The following is a 25,667-nucleotide window of genomic DNA, read 5'->3' as shown; positions in this document are numbered from 1 at the left end:
GCCCAGAACGTCGGCGCAGTCGTCACTTCCGGAAGTGCTGCAAGCTCCCCCTGGCTTTCTGGCCGGGCGGAATGGCTGCCGAGGTCCCGGCACCTGGTTCCCGGGGCGGGGGCGCGCGTTCTGCCGCCGGGGTGGGGAGGGCTGTGGGGACCAGGACCCGCCACGGGATTGCCCCTTCCGTCTTCCTGCCACAGCCGACCCCGACCGACCTTCTTTGTCCCAGGACTTGGAAAGGAGCTCTCAGAACAGTGTGGGAAGGTTTGCAGGACCTGCTTTGCCCGGTCGGATTTGGGATTTGGGGTGAGGTGAGGGGTTAGACTTTCACTCGGGAGGCTGAGGACGCGTGCGGGGTTTCCTCTCATTGTCCGCTTCCCCCCACCCACACGGACCAGACAACCCCCACATGTGGCAGTCTGCAAAATTGCGTACCTAAGTTTTGCTTTCAGTTAGACCTAATTTTAATAGCCTCTCCCTAATAATAAGACTAGTATTAGTTATACTTATACCAAAGCAAGTACACAGTCATTCGTGTTTAGGATGTTCCATTGTGTAGTCCCTAAAAACAGACATACCGCCCGTGGCGTAAATATCATGGTGAGTCCTGCACTCTATATCCTGTTATGCATCTGGAGGTTTCTATCCGCGTAGATGTATATGCTAACTTTTCTCCTTTCTACTATAACTCAGGAAAAATATACGTTAACGTGTTCCAGAACTGTAATGCCCGTAGCAGTGGCAAGATCATAGAGACATGAAAAGAAGCATTGACTTTGCGTGGAAAGCAGGTGACGTTGTGTCTACCAGAATGTTGTGGAGGCTAGCAAGAGAGGCTGGGCTAAGGTTCGGGGTCATAGTACACAAGAAAGACAGGGTTGGTAGAATGGACAGCAAAAAGATAAAGTGGCAGCAACTGCCTGAGATAAAGAAGGTAGGTTGGTCCAGGGATCCCAAACCTGATTGCCCATCAGTTATCTGCACAGCTTGAAGTAAAACAAGAATTCTTGATCCCTACCTGTATTAGTTTTCTGCTGCTATAATAAATTACCACAAACTTAGTAGCCTCAAACAACATAAACTTATCTTACAAATCAGAAGTCCAACATGCATCTAACTTGACTAAACTCAAGGTGGCAGCAAGTCTGCATTCCTTTCTGGAGGCTTTAAGGGATGACCTTTTTCCTTGCCTTTTCCAGCTTCTAGAGGCTGCCTGCATTTCTTGGTTCCATCTTCAAAGCCAGTGGCAGTAGGTTGAGTCCTCACATTGCATCACTCTGACTTGGACATTTTCTTCTGCCTCCCTCTCCTACTTTTTAAGACCCTTGTGATTACATTGGGTCCACCCAGATAATGCAGGATAACCTCCCTACTTGAAAGTCATCCAATTAGCAACCTTCCTTAATTCCCCTTTGCCATGTCAGGTGGCATAGTCATAGGTTCCAGGAATTAGTCAGGACATCGTTGGGGGTGGGGGGGAGAAGGGATTATTCTGCCAACCATACCAACCTCAGACCCAAACTTGCTCAGTCAGACCGGACCTGAGTGTTGCCCAGGAATCAGTGCTGGCAGGCTTCCCAAGTAATCTGGGTTCTGGTTGTTGTCAAGTTGAAAACAAGAAAGCAGCTCATGTAATGCAAGTGGTCAGGCTGGGACTAAAAATTAAGAGGAGCATTATAAGCCTTGGTGAGAACTGGGAAAGCCAATCAGGGATGGATGATAAGGGAATGTCAAGAATGCCCTGCCCCCCCTTTTTTGCCTTGTCTGTAGCAAAGAGGGAGAATGCTAGGAGGTTGTTTGATGTTATGTATAGCCTAGGGAAACAATTTTAGTATGGAATTAATTAAGGGTAGCACTGATGGGGCAGGCGGACAGAATTCCTTGAGTATAACCTAACTGCAGGGATTTTAAAGGATAAAATCTTTTTTAGGCCACAGTGTATCTGTGAATGTGACCCAGATTTCTAATACGGAAATCCTGTTCTCCCCACAGCCACCAGTTGCCATTAACCCTTCCTCTGACCCATCCCTGTCTGCCTGCCCTGTCAATGTAATGGTATGATGCACTCCCACCTTTGTCTTCACACTACTCCCTATCAAGGGTTAGCAAGAGAAACCCAGGACATGACAGACCTTTTGGCCTAATTCAGCTGCACTCAACTGTGTCTGTAGGTGGACAAACCTGTCTAAGCCCGCCCAGCTGTATCTGTAGTTTCTTGTCCTCCGGTCTGGCCTCATCTCTTTGCTTTGTTGGCTAGATTTCTAGAAACAGCCATGGAACAAATGTCTGTTCTCTTCCCAACATCAGAGGTCCACACATCTAATTCAGAGGACCATCTGATCTTCCTTATATGAATTCTAACATGAAAAAAAACTGGTAATTTTAAATGCCCAATGAATTTTGGGTAAGTCAATTATGGCATTTCACCTCAATGGACTGTTAACACAGCTGCTGAGAATTAGAAAAAGGAAGACTGTAAAATTTTTTTAAATGCTTATGAAAATATTAAGTGAAAAAACCTACAAAACTAAATTGCATATATTTTTAAAAAGACATATATAAGATATGGGAGTAGATGTAGCTCAGTAGTCGAGCGCCTGCCTCCCACATACAAGGTCCAGGTTCAATCCCCAGTACCTCCTAAAAAGGAAAAGAAAGATATGTATAAAAGATTTGTATATATGTAAAATAGTGTAGGACAAAAAGGGAAGTGAAAACAGGAAAGTAGTAAGGTGTTTTTGTGTGATCCATGTATCTTTTAAAAATAATTAAATGTTTATATACGGAAAAAAAAGGTTGATTAAAAAAACAAAAGGTGACCTTTTAAAATAAATAATGTGAAATAAAATGTCCAGAGTGGGCAACTAATAGTAGTAGTATTTTCTTAAAGAGTTATTTATCTACGCCGCCACCCCCCCCCCCCCGTTGTTTTGTACTGGCTGTGTGCTAGGTCTTCTCTTTAGGAGTCACCAGGAAATGAAACCAGGAGCTCCCGTGTGATAGGTGGGAGCTCAATTGCTTGAGCCACATCCACTTCCCAGCATTAAGTTTTATACAGCAAAAGGGGATAAAAGATCTGTTCAAATTTATGATTCCCGGGGCCTAAGAAACCAGGTGCGTACTTTTCCTCACACAGTTCCTTCCTGGTATTCTACTTGACTGACCTTCATGCATAGTCAAGCAGTGATGCCTCCACTCCCATGCCCCTCAAGACTGTCCAGTTCAGGCCAGGTCCCAGTGCTGAGTCCACACATGGGGCCCACTGCAGGTGGTGCTCAGGCTTGCCAGGCCAGAAGCCTTTCCTCCACTTCCCCTTGTGCCTTCCCTCTGCCCACAAGTTCTATTTCATTTCAACACAGTTACTACAACACATTTTATTTCACTGGAAAAATCTGTATAAAGAACCAATCAGGTCCCTGTGAAGAAAACATTTACCATGGCTTAAATAAAAGTTAAGGGGAGAGGGATGATAAAGCCTTCTGCTAGCTCTCTGACTGCCTCTACCTTACCTCTTACTGAGGCCCTATGTGATGGAAATCGCAGGTGTCCAGAACTCTCTGCTGTGCCTCTGATGAGGCTTTGGGAGTACCTGAAATGTCTGCTGTCTGGCTCATAAACCACTGAAATCCGGAAAGCAGCCGTGGTAGTTATCAATGTAAATAAACCTAATGAGAAGGGACTGCAGTGGTGCTTTCACCTCTTCACACACAGGCAGTAACATTTCATCTAGGAAAGGAGTATAATTTATCAAAAAATAGTTCTAATACATAGAAAAAAGTCTCAATCCTCTGGGGCCAAAGATCTGCCCCTTAATTACATTCACAGAGCAACTGAGTGAACCCAGAACTGACTAGGGAGTAGTGAGGCGGGGCCTCCGTGCGGCGGTCAGTCACCATCTACATAAAGCAGCAGAGAGCAGAAGTTAAGAGGAGGAGAGATTTTCATTTTCTTGTTATGTGAAAGGCAGCAAAAGAAGCAAGCCTTGGGCCTGGGTTTGTTCACACTCTTCACAAATCCCTTTAAGTCAGCACTAAAATAGCACTTTGAAAGCTCTGACCAATGTCCTGGGTCCTGGAGAAGGAGTGTCAACTGACTGGTTTGAATGGTTTGTTGCCACAGACTGATGTAGCTTACATTCTTTTTTCATTTTTTTCCCCCTCAAAATCCAGGGGCCTAATGTATCAGGTGGGAAAGAACCAAATAATTGGACAGGGAAGCATTCCATGGAGAGAAGACTTTACACCAGTTTCTTGGCCTCAAAGAAACTCTTGAGGTGCCGCATCTGCCAGATGCCAGTGAGGATGAGGATGACTGTCTGGGCGATGGACCACCACAGGACTCTCTGGTTGGTGCTCTCGCTGGTCAGACGGAAGCGTTCCTCACGATACTGCAGGGGGCAGGGGACATGGAGGAAACAGTTCCCAGCTGTGGTGAGGGCCCTCCCTCCCTCCAGGCTCAAATGCCTCAGGAATACTGCTTGTGACTCCCTTGGGTGTGTGACTCCCCATTGAGACTGCCCCAAGGAAGTGACAGTGCTGTCACTCCAATAATCTATGCAGTGCAGCAGCGCTCCAAAACATAATCAAATGCAATGAATGTGCCACACTGATGAAAGAGTTTGGTGATGTGGAAGGAGTGGGAGGGTAGGAGTGGGGGTATAAGGGATCCTCTTATATTTTTTAATGTAACATTTTGTATGATCTATGTATTAAAAAATATTTTTAAAAATCTATTAAACAAAAAAAAAGAGAAATCACTCTCAGGTCCTATAGCTGGATAATGAATTGTCCTCAAATGAGGCCTCCACTTTCTCTAGAGTTTAAAAATTCCTTTCTAGACTGATAAGACTTCTTACTATTTTCTGAGGAGCTGACCTCTCAAGCAGGGATGGCATCAAGCAAAAACTTCCAAGTAGGTCTAGCAGGTATAAAGGTCAACTGCCACTCTTAAGTACAATGAGATATGACCTTACCCTTTGGTAATCCTGCTCCTTCTGGATCTGCTCCACTTGATCAAGCAACTGGCGGGCTCGGAGCTGCAGCTCTGTCAGTTTATCCTTGGCTGCAATCTCAGGGTAGTTGTTGGCATGCTCTCCAACCTGGATGTCTAGGTGCACACGCTAAAAGGACACAAGGTTGGAGCCCAAAAGCCTTAAGGTCAGAAACACTTCACGCTGTGCGGTCTGAGTGGTGAGGTCTCTGCGTTCCAGGCTCAAGGGCAGTCTCTGACTTTTGACCCTGGCTTTGTCCCAAATGATAGCAATAGATCAAAACTTTGCAAACAAGTGGAGATTCCAAGCTGCAGCCAAAGGGAACATCCTCTTACCAGTTTGCCTCCAGCAAAGAGAGCCATCCTGGTCGAATTGGAGTGCAGGCAGATCTGATGGTCACCAGGGATGTGGGAAGTGAAGGTGAAGCGGCCCTCTGAGCCGTACTGGCGGGACAGCACCACCTGCAACAGCAGCCCGTGAAAACCCAGACCCAACCTGCTGCCCTCCGCTTTACTGTGCTCTCTCCAACCTGCAGGGGTGGGAAGTCCCCAGGGGCCTCAACGCAAAGCTAAGGCCAGCTCTGTAGAAGTCCGTCGCCCCAGAGCCTGGGGAGTGCCAGTGGGAACAGAGGCCTTACCTTTCCTTCCGGGTCCTTCACTTCCACATGCATCCCCAGGCCAGGGGTCGAGGGCAGGAAGACCTCCTTCTGCTTATCCCACATTTGGGTGCGATAATTCCCTGCGGAGCAGACAGACCAATCACAACCCACCAAGCCGCCCGGCTGCGCGCACTCGGGCTCCGCGGGAGCAGGCGCCGGGGGCTGGACGCTGCTCGGGGCCCGCCAGCTCCGCTAGGCCCGCGGCCCCGTCAAGGCGCGGGGCTGGCAACGGGCCGCCTCTCGGGGGCACACCAGCGACGCGGGCGGGGAGGACGGGCGGGACGGAGGGCGGGAGCGTGGGGGGGAGGCCGTCTCCGGCCCCACGCCCACTGACCGATGACCATGGTCTCGTCAGGGATCTCCTCGATGAAGCAGCGCTTCTCGGTCTCGCCGATGTGGAAGTAAAGCCCGAGGGCGCCCTCCGCGCACAGCGCGAGCAGCAGCAGCGACCAAAGCCCCATGGCCGCCGCCGCCGCCGCGGGCCCCCAGCACCTGCCAGTGCGTGCCCCTCGCCCAGCGCGCTTGCGCACCGCTCCCAGGCAACGCGGCGCTGCTGCAGGCATGCGCGGGGTGCGCGCACGCGCGGAGACGCCGTCCTTGCCGGCCGTGGCTTCCGGGACGCGGTTTCCGGAACGATCCCCGAACCTGAGCGGTCGTGGGGGCGTTTGCCCCTCCGTGCACGGGCTGCGTGTTGCGCGTTGTCCCTGCGGACCCCTCCGGCTGACGGCCCTCGCGCCCTCCACATTTCCTTTGTAGCGGGCACTGAGGATGCTTGGTTTTCTGGGGCAAGGTAGAGAATCAAGCAGCTAGTCCCTGTGCTAGTTCACAGATGAAATCTAGAGCCCAGGCCCCGTCTGCCAGCCCGAAGCGAGGGTCTGGTGGGGGGCGACGAGAAACAAGTGAATTCAGAATGATAGATTCTGAGACTGTCCGCGAAGAGAACCATCCGTGTCAAAGGAGCACATCGGCTGAAGGGAAAGCGGGAGGATGACGTCGAAGAGGTGGAGAGGCCACATGAAGCAGAGGCTGCGCCTTGGCCCGCGCAGGAACCAAAACTTTATTCACAGGATAGCAGTACTGGCCGCCTCAACGGTTGCCAATTACGTTCTGAACACAGGGCACTTGCTGTTTCCCTGACCGGAATGCCATCTCCCTGGTTCTTCCAGCCCCTTCTCATTCTTCAGATCTCAGCTCACATGTCACCTTGGAGAGGCTTGCCCTGATTCCCCCTCCTCGCAAATGGTCTCTCCAATATTGTCACTCGGTTTTTTCCTTCATAGCATGCAATTGTTTTATTGTCCAAGGACTTGTTCTTTATCCTGATGCTCTACCAGGATGAAAGCTCAATGCAAGCAGGGCCTGGTGGGCAGAGCAGCTAAGTATCTGAGTTGAAAGGCCTGGAGAAGAGCAGACCGGGGAGCACCCCAGGTAGGGGAGCAGATGTGTCCGCCAGGTGCTCACCAAGTAGATTAACTTAAAATGAGGAAGGAAAGGTCCGTTCACCCTGCCCTAGTGTTCAGACAATGGAAAGGGCTATCTAATAAGGTAGTGAGCTCTCCATCACAGGTACTATGCAAGTTGAGATAGGACAACCACTGATTAAAGAAAAAGCAAAAGGTTAGTAGCAGGGCAGTGGGTGTAGCTCACTGGTTGAGCGCCTTCTTCCCATATATGAAGTCCTGGGTTCAATCTCTAGTATCTCCTAAAAAAAAAAAAAAAAAGAGCAATAGCAAAGCTGCTGGAAGGTAAACACCTGGGGTGTGAAATCACCACTTGTTGGCCCTAGAGGAATAACGAATCGAGGCAATTGTTAGGTGAGGGGACTTACAAGACCTGAACCCATTGAGGATTTTTGAACATCCCTAAGAGGAACAACCAGACAGGTGTGCCTCCTGAAGCAATGTGCCACTTTGGGAAATTCTGCAGACAAGCAGATAAACAACACAAATGGCATTAAGGGGAGGGAAGAATATTAATTAAAAGAGGCTAGAGAGCAGAGCAATTAAATGGAATGTTTGGGCATTGTTTGATTGTGATTCAAGCCAACCAAGAAAAGGGCATATTTAGATAATGAGGGCTCTAATATGAACTTGAGTGGATGTGATAATAAGAAATTATTGTGGGGTGGGGGCGGTGGGGGTGAATGGGGACCTCATATTTTTTGAATAATATATTTTTAAAAATGAATAAAATTAAAAATACTAATAACAGCTACATTGATATTTTCAGTTATACTTATTGAGCTTGTACTATGTGCTAATTTACAAAGAATTTAAATATATTTTCATTTAATATTCATTGAGCACCTAAAAAATTTTAAAAAAAGAAATTATTGTCTGTGGAGTTTTTCTTTTTGGAGTAATGAAATTGTTCTAAAATTTTTTTTGTGATGAATGCACAACATGATTATACTAAAAGCCACTGATTGTACAGTTTGGATAGATTGTATGGTATGTGAATATATCTCAATAAAACTGCTTTTACAGAAAAATTTTTTTGTTTTGTTGCACGTGATTATGATATTGTGGATTTTTGTTTTAGTTTTTTATTTTTTGGGGAGTACCAGAGATGGAACCCAGGACCTCCTAATGGGAAGCAGGTACTCAACCACTGAGCTACACCTGCTCCTCTATTTGTTTTAAGTCCTCATCTGTTAGAAGTATATGCTGAAGTATTTACCAGTAAAAGTAAATGTTTTGGCTGCACTGTGGAGAATGGATTACAAATAGGCGTATCAGGGAAGCTTGGCAGGAGGTGGCTGTTAGGCTCCAAATAAGAGATGCTTGATGATAGTGGGGGGATGAGAAAAGGAGATGGATGTGAGAGATATTTGGGAAAGAGAAACAACAGCCTCAATGTCAAAAAGTCAAGGCTTGGGGAAAGCGGATGTGGCTCAAGCAGTTGGGCACCTGCCTACCACACGGGAGGTCCTAGGTTCAGTTCCTGGTGCCTCCTAAAAAAAAAAGAGAAGCAGACACAGAGTGCACAATGAGTAGACACAGAGAAGACAGCAAGCGCAAACAATGAGTGGGGGAGAAATAAAATCTTTAAAAAGTCAAGGCTTGGAGTCTTTATCATTTTTGATACCCATCCCCTGTTGACTCACCAAAGTAATGTCAACTTGTCAGACTGCTCCCCGTCCTCTAGGTGAAGATTTGGAAAACACCTACATAGACCATGCATTCACACTCTTTTGCCTCACAGCTCGGATGCCTGTGTCTTCATTACTGCCCTGTAAGTTATGTGGGTCAGGGAGTACAACAGACAGTCGACGTAAGGGAACTGGGTTGAGTGGTGGGCGATGTATTTAACATGTAGCATCTCCTGCCTGACCAAGGACTCACTTTGCCCCTGGGTCCCTCCTCAGGCATGTCCTGCTAACTCCCTGGAAACATGCCAACCTTTGGTTGCTATCTTATTCTGAGAAAAGAGCACATCCCAAGATGTTTTCCCATAACTGCCCACCAGTTCCTGGCATTTAGGCACTTTTGTTTCCCCATCTATATGTAATCTGCAGAGCATTTGCCATAGGGGCAGACATACTCGGATGAACTTGCTACAGCTTTCTGTAAGTTTCCCTAAAAAAATGCTTCAGAACAGAATGTTTAGGTCTTCATTGATTTCTTTTAGCATTGTTTTGTAATTTTCTGAATATAGATCTTGTACGTCTTTGGTTAAATTGACTCCTAGGTATTTGAATCTTTTTTTTTCTTTAGGTGATACTCGGGATTGAATCCAGGACCTCGTACATGGGAAGTCAGCGCTCAACCACTGAGTTTCATCTGCTCCTAATGAGAGTTGGTTTTTTTCATTTGTTTTTTAGTCTGTAGGAGGTACCGAGGATGGATCGAACCTGGGGCCTTGTATATGGAAAGCAGACACTTAACCACTTGAGCTACACATGCTCCCCATTATTTGAGTCTTTTCGATGTTGTAATGTGGAACTGTTTTCCTGATTTCCCCCTCCAATTGTTCAATACTAGTATACAGAAACATTACTGATGTTTGTTTTTTGATCTTGTATCCTGCCACTTTGCTGAATCTGTTTAATAATTCAAGTAGTTTTGTGGTAGACATTTCAGAATTTTCTAAATTCAGCGTCATGTCATAGCAGGAGTTTTACTTCCTTTTTTCCTATTTGAATGCCTTTTATTTATTTTCTTGTCTAATTCCATTAGCTAGAACTTACAGCACATTTTGAAAACTAGTGTTGACAGTGGACATCCTTGTCATGTTCCTGATCTTAGAGGGAAGGCTTTCAACCTTTCCCCATTGAGTATGATGTTGGCTGTGAGTTTTTCGTATATGCCCTTTATCATATTGAGGAACTTTCCTTTTATTACTATATTTTGAAGTGTTTTTTATCAAGAAAGGATGCTGGATTTAAAAAAATTTTATTTTAATTTTTAAAGAAGCTTTAGATTGCATAAATGTTACATGAAAAATATAGGGGATTCCCATATCTCCCACCCCCTCTCCCTCCCACACTTCCCCACATTAACAACATCCTTCATTAGAGTAGTACATTTGTTACAATTGAGCACATATTGAAGTATTGCTATTAACAGTGGACTATAGTTTACAGTATAGTTTGCACTCCATCCCACACAATTTCATAGGTTATTACAAAATATGTAATGACGTGTGTATCACATTTAAAGAGATTGACTCAATCATCAAAGATCTCCCATCAGAGGAAAGTTGAGGACCAGATGGCTTCAAAGGAGAATTCTACTAATTTCAAGAATTAATACCAATCCTGTTGGTACTCTTCAAAAAAAAAAAAAACTGAAGAGAAAGGAAAATTACCCAACACATTTTATGAAACCAACATCGTCTTAATACCAAACCCAGACGAAAATACTACAAGAAAAGAAAATTACAGGGTAATGGGTGTGGCTCAACCAATTTGGCTCCTGTCTACCAAATAGGAGGTCCAGGGTTCAATGCCCAGGGCCTCCTGGTGAGGGTAAGCTGGCCCATGTGGTGAGCTGGCCCACGTGGAGTGCTGGCACATAAGGAAATGCAGCCCACACAGGAGTGCCGCCCTGTGCAGGAGTGCCAGCCGGTGCAGAGAGCTGCCACACCAAGATGGTGCAACAAGAGGAGAGAAAATAAGAAGTAGCAGCGAAACAGGGAAGTGAAGTGGCTCAAGAGAGTAATCGCCTCTCTCCCACTCCAGCAGTTCCTAGGATTGGTTCCTGGAGCTGCCTAATGAGAATACAAGCAGATACAGAAAAACACATAGTGAATGGACCCAGAGAGTAACAATGGGGGGAACGGGGTCGGGGGAGAGATAAACAAAAATAGATCTTCAAAAAATAAAATAAAATTACAGACCAATCTTTCTAATGAACACAGATGCAAAAATTCTCAACAAAATACTTGCAAATAGAATCTAACAGAATATCAAAAGAATTAGGATGCTGGATTTTGTTGAATGCCTTTTCTGTATAGATTGAGATGATTGTTTGTTGTTTGTTTGTTTGTTTGTTTTGAGGTACTGGGGATTGAACCCAGGACCTCGTACATGGGAAGCAGGCCCTCCAACCACTGAGCTACAGCTGCTTCCCAGATCATGTGATTTTTGTCCTTCAATTTCTGAATGAGATGTATCATGTTAATTGATTTCCTCGTGTTGAACTACCCTTGCACACCAGGAATAAATTCCACTTGGTCACAGTGTATAATTCTCTTAATATGCTGTTGGATTCTATTTGCAAGTATTTCACTCAGAATTTTTTGCATCTATGTTCATGAGAAATTAGTCTGTAATTTTCTTGTAGTTTCTTTATCTAGCATTGGTATTAGGGTAATGTTGGCTTCATAAAATCTGTTAGGTATTTTTCCCTCCCCTTCAATTTTTTGGAAAAGTTTAAACAGGAGGTGTTAATTCTTCTCAAAACGCTTGGTAGAATTCACCTGTGAAGCCATCTGATCCTGGAATTTTCTTTGTTGGGAGTTTCGGCTTTTTTTAAGCAGGTACTGAGGATTTAGCCCAGGACCTCATACACGGGATGCAAGCACTCAACCACTGAGCTACATCAGCTCCCCAATAAGAGAGTTGATTTTTTCATTTGTTTGCTTTGTTTTTAGGAGGTCCTGGGGATTGAACCTGGAACCTCATACATGGGAAGAAGGCACTCAAACACTTGAGCTACATCTGCTCCCTGTTGGGAGATTTTTGATGACTGATTCAATCTCTTTAAATGTGATTAATTTGTTAAGTTCTTGTATTTCATGTAATCAGTGTAGGTTGTTTGTGTGTTTGTAGGAATTTGACCATTTCATCTAGGTTGTCTAGTTTTGCTGGTATACAGTGGCTCATAATAAACTCTTACGATCCTTTGTATTTCTGGGGGTCAGTCATAACTTCCCTCTTTTCAAGTCTTTTTTTTTTTTAATTTATTGAAGTGTATCACTCACATAAAAATACATAAACAATAAGTGTATAATAATAGTTGTGATCTTACAAAACAAACATGTAACATCATACAGGGCTCTCATAACTCACCCTACCAACAATAACTTGTTTTGTTGTTAAACCTTTTTAACTAATGATTAAAGAGCATTGTCAAAATATTACTACTAACCAAAGTATTTTTCCCCCAACCAACCCTATTATTATTAACTTTATGCCATTTATATATGAACACGCACAAACAAGTGCATAGTAAAGGTTGTGAACTTACAAAGCAAACATGCATAACATCATACGGGGGCCCCATACATCAGCCCACCAGCAATACCTTCCATTGTCATAAGACATTTGCTACAAATTGTGAAAGAATATTGTCGAAATCTTACTACTAATTATAGTCCTTATCTTACATTTACCCTATTATTATTTTTTAAAGATATTTTTATGACAGAAGTTGTAAACTTATAAAATAATCATGTACATATGCAGAATTCCCAAACAACACTCCTCCATCAACACACCACACTGTGCTGGAATATTTGCTACAGATAAGATAATATCATCTGATTGTTACCATGTCCATAGTGTACATTTGGCTCACATTTTTCATATTGCCTCATTATCAACACAGTACATCTTTCACATAGATGTAAGAATATTATATTACTACTACTAACCATAGTCCACAGGTCACTCCAGCTGTATTTTTCCCATGCTTCTCCATATTCCCAACATGCTGCAGTAGTGATATACATTTGCTTTAGCTCACAAAGGACACTCCTGCATCTGTACCATCAAGCACAATTCTCATCCACCTCTGTGTTTACTGTGCTTTTCAGTTTCTAGATTATTCTCTAGCATTCTGTCTATTGGCATTTACATCCCTAGACTACCATTTTCAGTCACATCCCCATTTATAAACTAGCTGTTTCTCACTGTGTGTTACCAGCCACTCTATACATTTCCACGCTTTTACAGTAAAGCTAATTAAAATGTCTATACACATTAAACATCAGTAGTCCATCTCAGTCTTCTTCTTATCTTCTTTGAGAATCCATCACCTACCACCAGGTCTTGAAGATATTTTCCTACAATTTCTTCTAGAAGTTTTATGGTTCTTGCTTTTATTTTTAGGTTCTTGCTTCATTTTCAATTAATTTTTGGATAAGGTGTGAGTTAGGGGCCTCTTTCCTTCTTTTGACTATGGATATCCAATTCTTTCAGCACCATTTGTTGAATGAATTGTTCTGCCTGAGCTGTGTGAGTTTGACAGGCTAGTCAAAAATCACTTGATCATACCTGTGAGGGTCTGTTTCAGAACCATAAATTTGATTCCATTGGTCTATGTGTCTGTTTTTAGGCCAGTAGTATGCTGTTTTTACCACTATAGCTAGGTAATATGATTTAAAGTCTGGAGATTAGGGTCCACTTTTCCTTTTTAGTATGTTTCTGGCTATTCAGGACCTCTTACCCTTCCAAATAAATTTGATGATTATGTTTTCATTTGTTTTTTTTTTTTTAATGCTGGTGGAATTTTTATCAGGATTGCATTGAATCTGTGTATAAATTTGAGTAGAATTGGCATCTTAATGGTACTTAGTCTTCCAATCCATGAGCATGGAATGTTCTTCCAGTTATTTGGGCCTTTTTAAAATTTCTTTTAACATCGAGTTGCAGTCTTCTGAATACAAGCGGTTTACATCATTAGTTAAGTTTATTCCTATTTGAATCATATTTTATTTTCATCAATCTTTTGACACTTTTAGTTACTTTTATTGATATAATATTCCTTTCTAGACTCTTCTAGGCCTCTCTTTCCTGTCTTTTCTTTTCAGGTTCTAGCACACCCTTTAGTATTTCCTGAAAATCTGGTCTCTTGCTTCTAAATTCTCTCAGTTTCTAGTTATCTGTGAATATTCTAATCTCGCCCTCATTTTTGAAAGACAGTCTTGCTGGATATAAGATTCTTGGCTGGAAGTTTTTCTCTTGTAGTATCTTAAATATATCAGACCACTGTCTTTTTGCCTCTGTGGTATCTGGTGAGAAATCAGCACTTAATCTTATTGGGTATCCCTTATATGTTACACATTGCTTCTCTCTTGCTGTTCTCAGAATTCTCTCTTTGTCTTTGGCATTTGACATTCTGATCAGTTTGCGTCTTGGAGTGGTCTATTTGGATTTTTTTTTTGGATGGGAGTACATTGTGCTTCTTGGACATGGATATCTATGTCCTTCAATAGTGTTGGGAAATTTTCTACCATTATCTTTTCAAATATTCCTTTTGTCCCTTTTCTCTTCTCCTTCTGGGACACCCGTGATGTGTATGTTTGCATGCCTTTTGCTGTCATTTAGTTTGCTGAGACCTTGCTCAATTTTTTCCATTCTTTTCTTCATCTGTTCTTTTGTATGTTCACTTTTGGAGGCCATTTCTTCAAGCTCTTCAATCATTTCTTCTGCCTCCTCAAATCTGCTGTTACATGATTCCAATGTTTTTTAAATTTCATTTTTGCACCTTTCATTCCCATAAGATCTGCTATTTATCTATGTATGCTTGCAAATTCTTCTTTGTGATCATCCAGTGTATTCTTAATATCCTTAATCTCTTTAGCTATCTCATTGAATGTATTAAGGTGATTAGTTTGAACATCTATGATTAGTTGTCTTAACTCATTCATGTCATCTGGAGGCTTATCTTGTTCCTTTAACTGGGCCATAGATTCCTGTTTCTTGGTGCAGATTGTAGTTTTTTGTTTCTGTCTTGGCATCTGGCTTACTAGAGTATTTATTCTGGGTACAGTTTTTCTCTTTAGTTTAGGGCTTCCTGCCCTTTCTCCCTTACTGATTGTGCAGTAGGATCCAAGCATGTAGTTGGTGCTATAAGCTGTGGAGGCTCAAGCTGCCCTCATTGTGCAAGGACCAATGAAGCTTCTTCCAACTTTCTCCTTTGCCAGGGATAGGGACAGAGTCACAGCTGTGTGGAATAATCCAAGTTGTGCAGGCCTAGACTGTAGTTGCCCAGAAAGACTAATGAAGCTTCATGCCCCTTTCTCCCCTGCCTGGTGCATGGATGGAGCTGCAAGTGTGGACAGCAATCTATGCCATGTGGATCCAAGATGATTTTCAGTCTGTGCCAGCCAAAGTTACCTGCAGTTACCTGGATAGGCTGGTGCAGGGCCCACCAGCCTCCTCCCTGCCTGAGGCTGAGCTGAAGCCTAGGCTAGGGCTGCAGGCCAATTTGGGTGAAAGAAACTGGTTCCTACTATCACCATGATTTTCAGTCAGCCTGGCTTCCCCTCAGGCAGGGGGTGGAGTCAAAGTGGTGACCACCAGCCTCTTTCTGACATGGTCTGATTCACACCTGGCTGTTCCTAGTGTTATATCTTAGACAGGCGAGTCTACCAATCAGTATCTGAAATTGGCAGCCAACTATCTCCTCCTCCCCTGTTTTTGGGAAATGGAGCTTCCAATTCCAGCAACAGAATAGCTTCTGGGGTGGCATGTGCTGCCAGAGTAGGATAATCACTGGCCCTCTTGGCTTGGCTGGTATTTTCTGGACAAGCTGGTGCAGGTCTCCACAGCCTCCTCCCTGCTGGAGCTATAATCTGATCTGGATGGAAAGAAGCCAGTCCCCACCAGCCCTGGGATTTTCAGTCCATCCCGCTTCCCCTCATGCCAGGTGTGGAGTTAAAACGGCAGCTCCCGGCCTCTTTCCACCTTGGACAGGCTCAAACTGTAGCTGTTCTCAGGATTGTATTTTAGCCCACTGAATTTACTCATCAGTAGCTGCAATTGGTGTCTAACCATCTATTCCTCCCCATTTTTGGGAAGTGGAGCTTCCAATTCCAGCTGTGGAACAGCTTTCAAGATGGCTTGTGCCTCAGTAGAGGATGGGCACTGGCCTCCATGGCGTGGAGCACTCTACTGATGAGTCTTCTCTGCCGATGGGCAGTCTCCTCCTTCCACTCCTTCAAGGATGTGACAGGATGCTCTTCTGGCCTCCTGAAGTCCCCAAACAGGTGCTTCAGCTAGCTCCAGAGAGCTCTGGGTGTTTACTAAATACTCTGTAGTGGAAGCTGACTCTAGGAGCTCCTTATTCCACCACCATCTTGCTGGTTCTCTGCCGACCCCCCCCCCTTTCATTTCTGACTATTGATTTGCATCTTCTCTCCTTTTTCCTTTGTTAGTCTAGCTAAAGGTTTGTTTATTTTATTGATCTTCTCAAAGATGCAGTTTTTGGTTTTGTTGATTTTTTTTTCTGTTTGTGTGTGTGTGTTTGTTTCCAATTTCATTTATTTCTGCTCTAGTCTTTATTATTTCTTTCCTTTGACTTGCTTTGGGATTTTTTGCTGTTCTTTTTCAAGTTTCCCCAGTAGTTCAGTTAGATCTTTGATTTTAGCTCTTTCTTCTTTTTTTACTATAGGAGTTTAGGGCTATAAATGTCCCTCTCAGTACTGCCTTCACAATATCCCATAAGTTTTGATAAGTTGTGGTCTCATTTTCATTCATATCAATGTTTACTAATTTCACTAACAATTTCTTCTTTGACCCACTGATTATTTAGGAGTATGTTGTTCAGCGTCCATACATTTACAAAATTTTCCCTTTCCCATCTATTACTACTTTCAGTTTCATCCCATTATGATCAGAGAAGATGCTTTGTATAATTTCCATCTTTTTATGTTTATTGAGACCTGCCTTGTAACCAAACATGTGGTCTCTCCTGGGGAAGGATACATGAGCACTTGAAAAGAATGTATAACCCATTGACTTTCTGTTTATTTGTGAATATTTTAAACTCATATTTCATATTTGAAGGACAATTTTGCTGGATAAAGAATTTTTGGCTGGCAGTTTTTCTCTTTTGGTATCCTAATTGTATCATACCACTCTCTTCTTGCCTCCATGGTTTTTGATGAAAAATCTAACTAAGTCTTACTGGGCATCCCTTGAATGTGATAATTTGCTTCTCCCTTGCTGCTCTCAGAATCTTTTCTTTATCTTTGACATTTGACATTCTGAGTAGTATGGGTCTCAGAGTAGGTCTATTCAGATTTATTCTAATCAGGGTATGGTGCACTTCTTGGACATGTAAGGTCATTTCTTTCATGAGAGTTAGGAAATTTTCAGCCATTATTTCCCCAACTACTTTTTTTGCCCCTTTACCCTTCTCTTCTCCTTATGGAACTCCCATGAGATGAACGTTGTTGCACTTCATATTGTCATTCATCTCCCTGCTCCCCTTCTCAACTTTTCCCATTCTTTTCCTTCTCTGTTCTTCTCTCTCTTCAATTTCAGCGGTTCTGTCTTCTGCATCACTTATTCTTTCTTCCATCATTTTGAGTCTGCTGTTGTATGCCTCTAATATGTATGTTTGTGTGTGTGTTTTCTGCAAAAAGCTTTATTATTTACCCTTGGTTCAGGGTTTCTTAGAGGGTTACAAGGTGGTGGTTAAAAAGATGTCTCCTGGCTGGAGGGGCTCAGGCAGAAGCTTGACTGCCAGGGTAATTACAGAGAGCCACCTGCCCAGTGGCCTCTGTGCTCCAGAGGCTCTTAATAATAGTTGTGCTTGAGGGTGAGCCTTTTAAAGAGATGCTCACCCAGCCTGACTTGCAGACCAGCCAGCCCACAGAGACTGGTCAAGTGGTTACCCATCTCCTTGATCAGCTTTACCTCCTTGTCTAGGAAATATTTCTCCAGGAAGTTACAGAGATGGGGCAGGTCTGTGTTGGCAGATCCCAGGGCATGAAGACCCAGAATGGCCTGGTTTAGGCTCTTCTCCAGGACCAGGGCAGCTTCCCTTGCATCCAGGGTTTTACCCCACTTATCTCTGGAAGGCTTCTGCATGGCGTGGAAGAGGTGCAGCTGCTGCACTGGTTTTACATCTTCAGGAGATGCTTGGTGCCTCACACTTCTCCTTCACCAACTTGCTGAAGAAGTGGTCCATGCCCTTCAGGGCCACGTAGTCACAGTTGAAATAGTTGCCCAGAGAAGGGTGGGTTAGGAGGACTGCAGGTGCAGGTTGACCAGGTGGTTAATTCTGATGGAGCTGGGGGCTCATGGTTGGTTGACAATTAGGAGCTAAACACGAAAAATCATGTTAGCTGGTCCTGGGAGCAGGGGATGGCCAAGAAGTTGGTTCTGGAGGTTGTAATTGGAGAAGCAGTTGGAAGGTGTTCTATGCTGCTGGGAAGGGATGGGAATAGTTCTTGGCTCTGTTCCATTCAAACACTGTTGAAGCAAGAGACAGATCCATGGGGTCACTGGGTGCCACTGTCTCAAATGTGTTTTTTATTTCACCTATTGTGTCTTGCATTCCCATAACTTGTTATTTTTCTGTTCGGGTTTTCAAATTCTTCTTTTTGCTTGCCCAATGTCTTCTTGATGTCCTTTATCTCTTTAGTCGTATTGTCTTTCAACTCATTAATTTGATTTTGGAGATTTGTATGAACTCTATTGATTAGTTGTTTCAAATCCTATGTCTCATCTGGGGCTTTAATATATATTCCTTGCTTGGGCCATTTCTTCCATTTTTGTAGTATGGCTTGTAATTTTTTGCTCATGTCAATGCATCTGATTATGATGCTGAGTTTGCACTAATGCTCAATTTCTCGCTCTTCTGTAAGGATTTAGTGGTGGGAGGCTGTGTGTTATTGCCGTTCTTTGATTCTTGGTTCAACCTGTTCAAGGTCTTTAGGATTGTCCCTGTTCATTGCTCAATACTGGGCCCTGGACCCAGTAATAAGTTGTAGATCCACTTCCAAGAGCCTGGGGGAAGGACTCTATAAAGGGCAGAAAATGCCTCTCTTATTTACTTTTAATTTCCTCACACGTGCTTCCTCCATCCGCCAGCAGATGGCGCTCTTCGGCAGCCCTCTACGTTGGAAGCTGTTCAGAGCACAGCAACAATGCAGCAGAGGATCCTATCTCAGGGATATTCAGAGCCTCCTAAATCAAAGGTTCTTAGAGGTTGTTCTCCCACCTTTGCTGGCAGCCCCCTCCCTTTTCCCAGGTGGGAAGTACTTCCACTTCCCTCTGTGTCCTCAACAGCCAGTCCCGGTTAGTAGAGGGAGAGGGAGAGGTCGGATCTCTTTAGTTCCATGCAGCTCCCAAGACAAACAATGGCACAGCTCCACCTGACCTGGAAGGCTCCCGGGACACAGCAGACTAAATCTGTTGGCCAAAAGCTGAGTCAGCCTTAGTCTGAGTCCCTCTCTCTTGGGTTTCCTGGCGAGTTGACCCCTGCGCTCCCTCTGTCCCATAGCTGCTGGCCAGAGACCAGGCAACTCAAAGCTGTCTGCTCCCAGGGTGGGGGGATTGGGCGCCTGCGGCTGCCGCTTTTATTCACAGCTTTCCCCTCAAGGCTCTTTTCCTTTGCCCCTCTCTCTTCTGAGTGGTGTCCAGCCTTCCCCTGGTCCCTAAACCTTAGAGCACTTTCTTTCCAGGCCATTTCTGCCTGTCATCTAGCTAATTTCTGGGAGAGAAGTGAGTCCTGTGTCTCTCTAATCTTCCATCTTTCCAGGAGTCCTCAGTGTGCGTTCTTTTGGTTTAAAGATATGAGCATTTAGATCAATTTCTGTCTTACAGAACAGCCAAGAAAGCATACTTTCTAACCACATTCAGCAAACTGTCAGTTTGTGGCCTCTCTCCAAATCCAGCAGGGTCACTCTTCAGCTTTTGTTTGTTTGCCCTCTCTCTTCCCCATTGCCCTGCCTCCCTTCTCAGCATCTCTGCCACCTTCTCCTTCCCTCATTCTTTGAACAAACTGGCAAAAGCTGGGGCTGAACATCTGGGCTAAGACAATTGAGAAAAAGAGAGTTAGAAAGACAACTAGGAATGAGTGGTGTCATATGCTATGAGTCCACCCCTGGCCGTAGCACATCCTTGGAGTAGTGTAAAGGGGGGTGAAACAGAAGTAGAAGTTAGTTAGTTATTGGGCGTGAAATTAGAGGAAAGGAAGGTTGAAAGTTTGTTTTTAATTAAGGGAATTTCCAAACACAAGTTAAAGTAGAGAGAAAAGTTACATGAACCTTCATATACTTACCATTAGCTTCAACAACCATTCATTTTTGTCCATTCTTGTTTCATCTATCCTTTCTATTTCTTTCTGAAATATTTTAAAGCAAATCCCAGACATCATGTCCTTTCACCTATAACGTCAGTGTGCATCTCCAGCAAATAAGGGGTTTTAAAAATAACATTATCATGCTCAATAAAATTAAAAATAATTCTTTAATATCATTTAATACCTAGTAGGCGTGTTCAATCCCCTGCCATCGACCCCCAAAATTTTTGTATTAGGTTGTTCAAATCAGGGTCCAAACAATGTCTACACACTGCATTTCATTGATATGTGTGGGGAGCCACCCGCTGTGAGGTCTGTTTACAGCCTCCAACAACATGGCAGATTTCACAACCCTGCCCCGCCATTTTCTTCTTCTTCTTCTTCTCCTTTGTTCTCCCCTTCCCGCCACAACTCTGGTAAACACAGCAGCACGCACGCGCAAGACGCAAAACTCTGCAGACCCAGCGCGAACTTTCAGCCAATCCCCTCCTTGGACGCCTGTCACCTGCGAGACTAGCCTATCACCTGTGGACACGTTCCCTTCCCTCAGTATATATTCCCATGTTCTACCCCCAATAAACGAGGCTTGATCAGAATCCTGTCTTGCCTCCATTCTTTGTGTCTCTTGTCCCCGTCTCTGTGTCGTTTGCTTTGTTTCTAGATCCCCGAGCTTGGTCGGATGGGAGACATCCTGTCGTATTGGCCTGGCCCGCGGGCGGGTCCAGGTCATTTGGCGCCCAACGTGGGACCAGAACTGAGCAATGATATAGAAAACACCAATTGATGGGCCCAAAAGAAAATATTTGAAGAGACACCGCCAGGAGCCTGCGGTCAGGATCTTGGGGAACAAAGAGACACCGCCAGGAGCCTGCTGCGCGGTTAGGATCTCGGTAAGTGATCAGCAAAAGTATGGGACAAGCAATGAGTGAGCATAAAGTGTTTGTAGAAGGTCTACGTGAGGCTTTAAAGGCACGAGGAGTAAGGGTTAAAGTTAAACAGCTCCTAGAATTCTTTGATTTCCACAGGAAGGGAGCATAGATGCAATGATATAGTTTGTGTCTGCCATAGAGATGCAGTCATGGCAAATGTAATTACAAAGGGCGAAGAGATTCTGTCACAGGACCAGATTCCCCCCAGATCCAGTCCTTCTACTGCCCTTAGCAATCACACGGTCAGGATCTCGGAGTTAAGGAGACACCGTGTAGAATCCCGCCTCTTATCGATTCAGATTCAGTTTCTATTAAGATAGAAAGTGAGGAGGAAATACCCAAAATAGGTAGGAGAAATAAAAATAGGCGCAAAAAGAAAACTGGCGCAAGCTCAAGCTCTGAAACCTCTAATTCTAACCCCGAGTCAGAGTCAATGAAACTCACTGCCATTGACTACCCGCCACCATATGCTCCCTCCCCCTCCGCGCCACCGCCCAATCACCCTACCGGTGCCGGCATTTTTGAAAGTCAGGATAACCAAGGAGTCATAGCAAATATAGAGAAAACAAAAGAGCAAATTCGCTTACAGAGGGAGCATTTACAACTCATAAAGGAGTTACAGCAGCTAAAAGAATTAGAACATCATAAATGCAGAAAGGCAGTTAACCACACCCCTTTTATCAACATCCCGCCCACCTGCGCCTGCTTACAAAGGCCACCCAGGTGTGCATCCCCTGCGGTGATTAAAAAAAACCCTCCTTTTTTTTCCACATAACCAGTCACCGAGAGGCAAACCGAGGGGCAAAACAATGAGGCAGATAATGAGGCAGATGGTGAGGTGAAGGTACTTCATGTGCATTCCACTTTCCCCTTTAAATCTTTAAAAGAGCTTAAAACCGCCACCTCCACCTATGGGCCCACTGCTCCATGTACTATTACCATCTTGGAGCAAATTGCCGATGCCTGGCTCACACCTCATGATTGGCGTACTCTTGCTCGCTCTGCTCTCGGTGCGCGAAATTACCTATTATGGAAATCCGAGTACGCTGAGTTCTGTGCTGATACAGCCAGGCGTAATGCTCAGGCCGGCAACGGGTGGAGTATTGATATGCTTACAGGGTCAAATGATTATAGAGATAATACAAATCAATGTAGGTATGACCCTGGCCTATTTGCTCAAATTCAAACTGCAGCCCTTAGGGCCTGGAAAAGGTTGCCCACAAAGGAACGCCCTGCCTCCTCCCTCACCAATACTAAACAGGGGCCAGAGGAGCCTTTTTCAGATTTTGTAGGCAGATTGTGCACGGCTGCAGAAAGGCTGTTTGGTGATACCAACACAGAAACAGACTATGTAAAGCAAATTGCCTTTGAAAATGCAAATGCGGCTTGTCAGGCCATGGTTAGACCTTATAGAAAGAAGGAGGACTTCTCTGGTTACATCAGGCTTTGTCTTGAAATTAGCCCTGCCTACCAACAAGGCCTTGTTATGGCCGCTGCTTTAAAACAAAAAAGAGCTTGTTTAAAGTGCGGTGATCCTGGCCATTTCGCCCGAGACTGTCCCACCCCTGCTATTTAACAAAAAGCCTAGTAGTGCCCCTAGAGTCTGTCCTCGTTGCCGACATGCAGGGCCAACCTCTCCCTCCCCATCAGGGAAACGGGAGGCAGGGCCAGCCACAGGCCCCGAAACCAAAACAAGCTTATGAGGCAATCAGCTTTCTTCCGGCAAACGCCAATTCCTTTCGCAACTCTTCAAACTCCCTGCTGTCTACATAACAATGTAGCTCTGGGCTAGTGAAGGCTAATATAGTTAAGCCACTGGAATGAGAGAAAAACGTGGCAACATTTGTGTTTTGTTTTGTTTCCATGCTAATTCTGATTGGGCTTATTTAACCAAGATACTAAAATTAGTATAAAATTTTTATCAAGGTTTAAAAAGGAATTTTCAGTTTTAAATCAATAGTTTTCTCCAGAACTTCAAGTCTCAATATAGTCTTACAGTACTAATCCAAAAATGTGTGTTAATGGTCTGCCTAAACTGCAAAATAAAAACTTAACTACATTTTGCTGCTCAAGTTATTTTAACTGATTGCTGATAATTAATAATGTTTCCAAGCACAAGCTTGCATATTATAGGCGACATGAATTCCAGAAGAAATCTTAAAAGGTACAATCTAAGATGTATATATAACAGAGGATTTAAAAGCAGCTATACCAAGAAAGTAAAGAATTATGAGTCGATTGTAAATACGTTGTATGTTTCTGTTAATGTGTTGTAATTGTTTTGTGTTTGTCTGTCTGTTCCTTCAATGTCAGTGTATATTGTGATACCTCCGGATGGTAAATATAAATTAGTAGAAATTTTTAAAAGAGCTCTATTCAAATGGCCAAAAATTAAATAAGAGCTTATATTAATACTTGTTTATTATATTAATACATAAGTTTAAATGTTAATAAGATATCTACAATAATAAAAATTGTAAGTCTTGATTAACAAAATTACTATGCCTTTTCATAAAAAATGGTTCTTGCCTAGATTGAAATGAATAACTTATTTTTCTTCACAGGATAATATGAAGGATGCAAAACTTAAATGAATATTAAAAAAAAAAAGGTTACAAGTTTGTGACAATGCTAACTGAAATTTAATAAGTTTTTGCAAAAAGGTGTATTTTGTCCTAAAGTAGGATGGCTAATTTTCATAAACTCTTGGAACTTAAATGCATGTGGCAAGTTATAGAAGGTATTGTAATAACTTTAAGTAAGGGAATGTGTTCTGTAAAGGTAAAATTTGTCTTAAAATGATATAATTATAGTCTATATGGTTATAAATAATTATAAAAGGTCTTATGAAGCATCGTTTACATTAAAGTATTTAAGTGGCTAATTCCAAAAGGTCATTATCAAACAAACCTGAATTAATAATAATAATAATAATAATAATAAAAGGTAATTTTATTACAGGAAAGATTGGCAGCAACCAGCCTCCCCTGCCAACTTGCTTCTAGAAAACTGTTTCTGATATTGCATGCTACTAAGTATTTAAAGTACAGAAAAGTTCATTATTTTAATAAGCTTGTTTAGTGTTCACGGTATTATGTTATAACAAATTTGCTTGATAACTTCATATGTGGGCTATGTGAAATGTGTTTTTATTATTAAGGAAACAGGAAATGATTTTGTCCTAAGATAAAATGATTGGTTATTAAGAAAGAGTAAAATATGGAACAAAACCTGAGTGAATACTAAAAGTGCAGAAGGTTCGTGGAAAAAGAAATTTTATAGATAAAGTTGAATAAGATTTGATGGGTCTATCTATAAAATTTTAAAGGCTTTAGTATCAAGTGGTATGCTGATGCAAAGTTGAAAATTTTTATTCTTTCTCAAGGCCTCTTATCATTAATCTGTTTTGGTAAAAGTTCTTATCCTCAATAATCAGTATACAAAGAAAGTCTGTCTTGTCAAGATAGCTTCTCGTGCTTCTTGTGCTTATCATTTCCTCGGTGTTCCAACAGGGGAAGGTTTTGCCTCTTTTGAAGGAACGTAATGTTCAGAACTGCTTTCTCAAAACCTAATCCTGAACAGTAGCCTTTTATTCCAAACTAATTATAAGAGATTTGTTCTTTTACCTTGAAAAAAAAATTAAAGTAATAATTGAGTTCATTTAATATGTTATAAGTTAAATAAAAGGTGTTTTACAGTGTTATAAAATTAACAAGTTTTTTCTTTCCTTTAACCCTCTGTTAATTAAAGTTGTATGAGTAAAAGTTTTCTATAAATGCTTAAGAGTGTATAAAGTTACCGATATTTCAGCATAATATTAAAGAAAAGTACAATGTAGTTATTTATGGTTTTAATTTTAATAAAAGAATATGTGTCACAAAAACAACCTCTTATCATAGATTAAAGTAACAACACTAGTATGCAGCAATCCCAAACACTGCTAGTTTGTTGCAAAACGTTAAAGTCCAGCTGTATTGCTATCACTTTGTTTTAAAACTTGCTAAGACTTTCTTTAGTGTCTTCTTAGACAAATCAAGCCAGCTGCATTCCTCTATCTGTAAAAAACCCAACAATGAACTTTTGCAGTGCTTTTCAGGACTATGTGCATAGCCCAATCATCTTGTACAGTATTTACTGATAGTAATAGTAATAAAAAAGCAGCATACGTTACTTCTTGAAAAGAACAGGCTTGGCAGACTCCATTCATGTCTGTTCAGTGTACTGAACTTGCTGCCATCATTAAGGTATTAACAATATTTAAGGAACCTTTGAATGTTGTCTCTAATTCTGAATATGTAGGCCTTACTGTTAAGCATATTGAAACAGCTCATATCTTTGCTACTAATGAGTTATCTCAACTTTTCGCTGACTTGCAACATGTCATTAGGTTAAGACCTATTTACATTATTCATACATCTCTCATGCCTCTTTGCCTAGTCCTATGACATCAAATAATGCTCGAGCTGATTTATTGGTAGGGTGTTTACAAAGTGCTCGTGATTGCCATTTTAACTCATATTAATGCTAAAGGTCTGCGAAATAAATATCAAAAGTTAACAAGACTACAGGCACAATAAATTATTCACACTTGTCCTACTTGTGGACCACTAACA

General features: G+C 42.8%; 1 protein-coding gene across 2 annotated transcripts in view; it reads right to left on the bottom strand.

Moving 5' to 3' along the window:
- Positions 1-3,353: 3,353 nt before the first annotated feature.
- The window catches only part of TMED4 (transmembrane p24 trafficking protein 4), a 211,472-nt gene continuing 189,158 nt past the window's right edge, over positions 3,354-25,667 (bottom strand). The window contains exons 1-5 of one of the 2 annotated variants that reach the window (XM_004457481.5): positions 5,977-6,166; positions 5,622-5,722; positions 5,320-5,445; positions 4,967-5,113; positions 3,354-4,381 (exon numbers count right to left, since the gene is read on the bottom strand). In XM_004457481.5, the coding sequence (XP_004457538.1) occupies positions 4,232-4,381; positions 4,967-5,113; positions 5,320-5,445; positions 5,622-5,722; positions 5,977-6,103 (651 nt within the window). In that variant the 5' untranslated portion in view covers positions 6,104-6,166 and the 3' untranslated portion in view covers positions 3,354-4,231. Of the gene's footprint in view, positions 4,382-4,966; positions 5,114-5,319; positions 5,446-5,621; positions 5,723-5,976; positions 6,167-25,667 lie in introns of those variants that run through there. The other variant, XM_058296676.2, reaches the window with a different exon arrangement.

The sequence above is a fragment of the Dasypus novemcinctus genome, chromosome 5 (assembly GCF_030445035.2).
Source record: "Dasypus novemcinctus isolate mDasNov1 chromosome 5, mDasNov1.1.hap2, whole genome shotgun sequence".
Classification (NCBI taxonomy): domain Eukaryota; kingdom Metazoa; phylum Chordata; class Mammalia; order Cingulata; family Dasypodidae; genus Dasypus; species Dasypus novemcinctus.
Note: the sequence above shows the minus strand (reverse complement) of the source record. Positions and strands in the feature narration are given on the sequence as shown.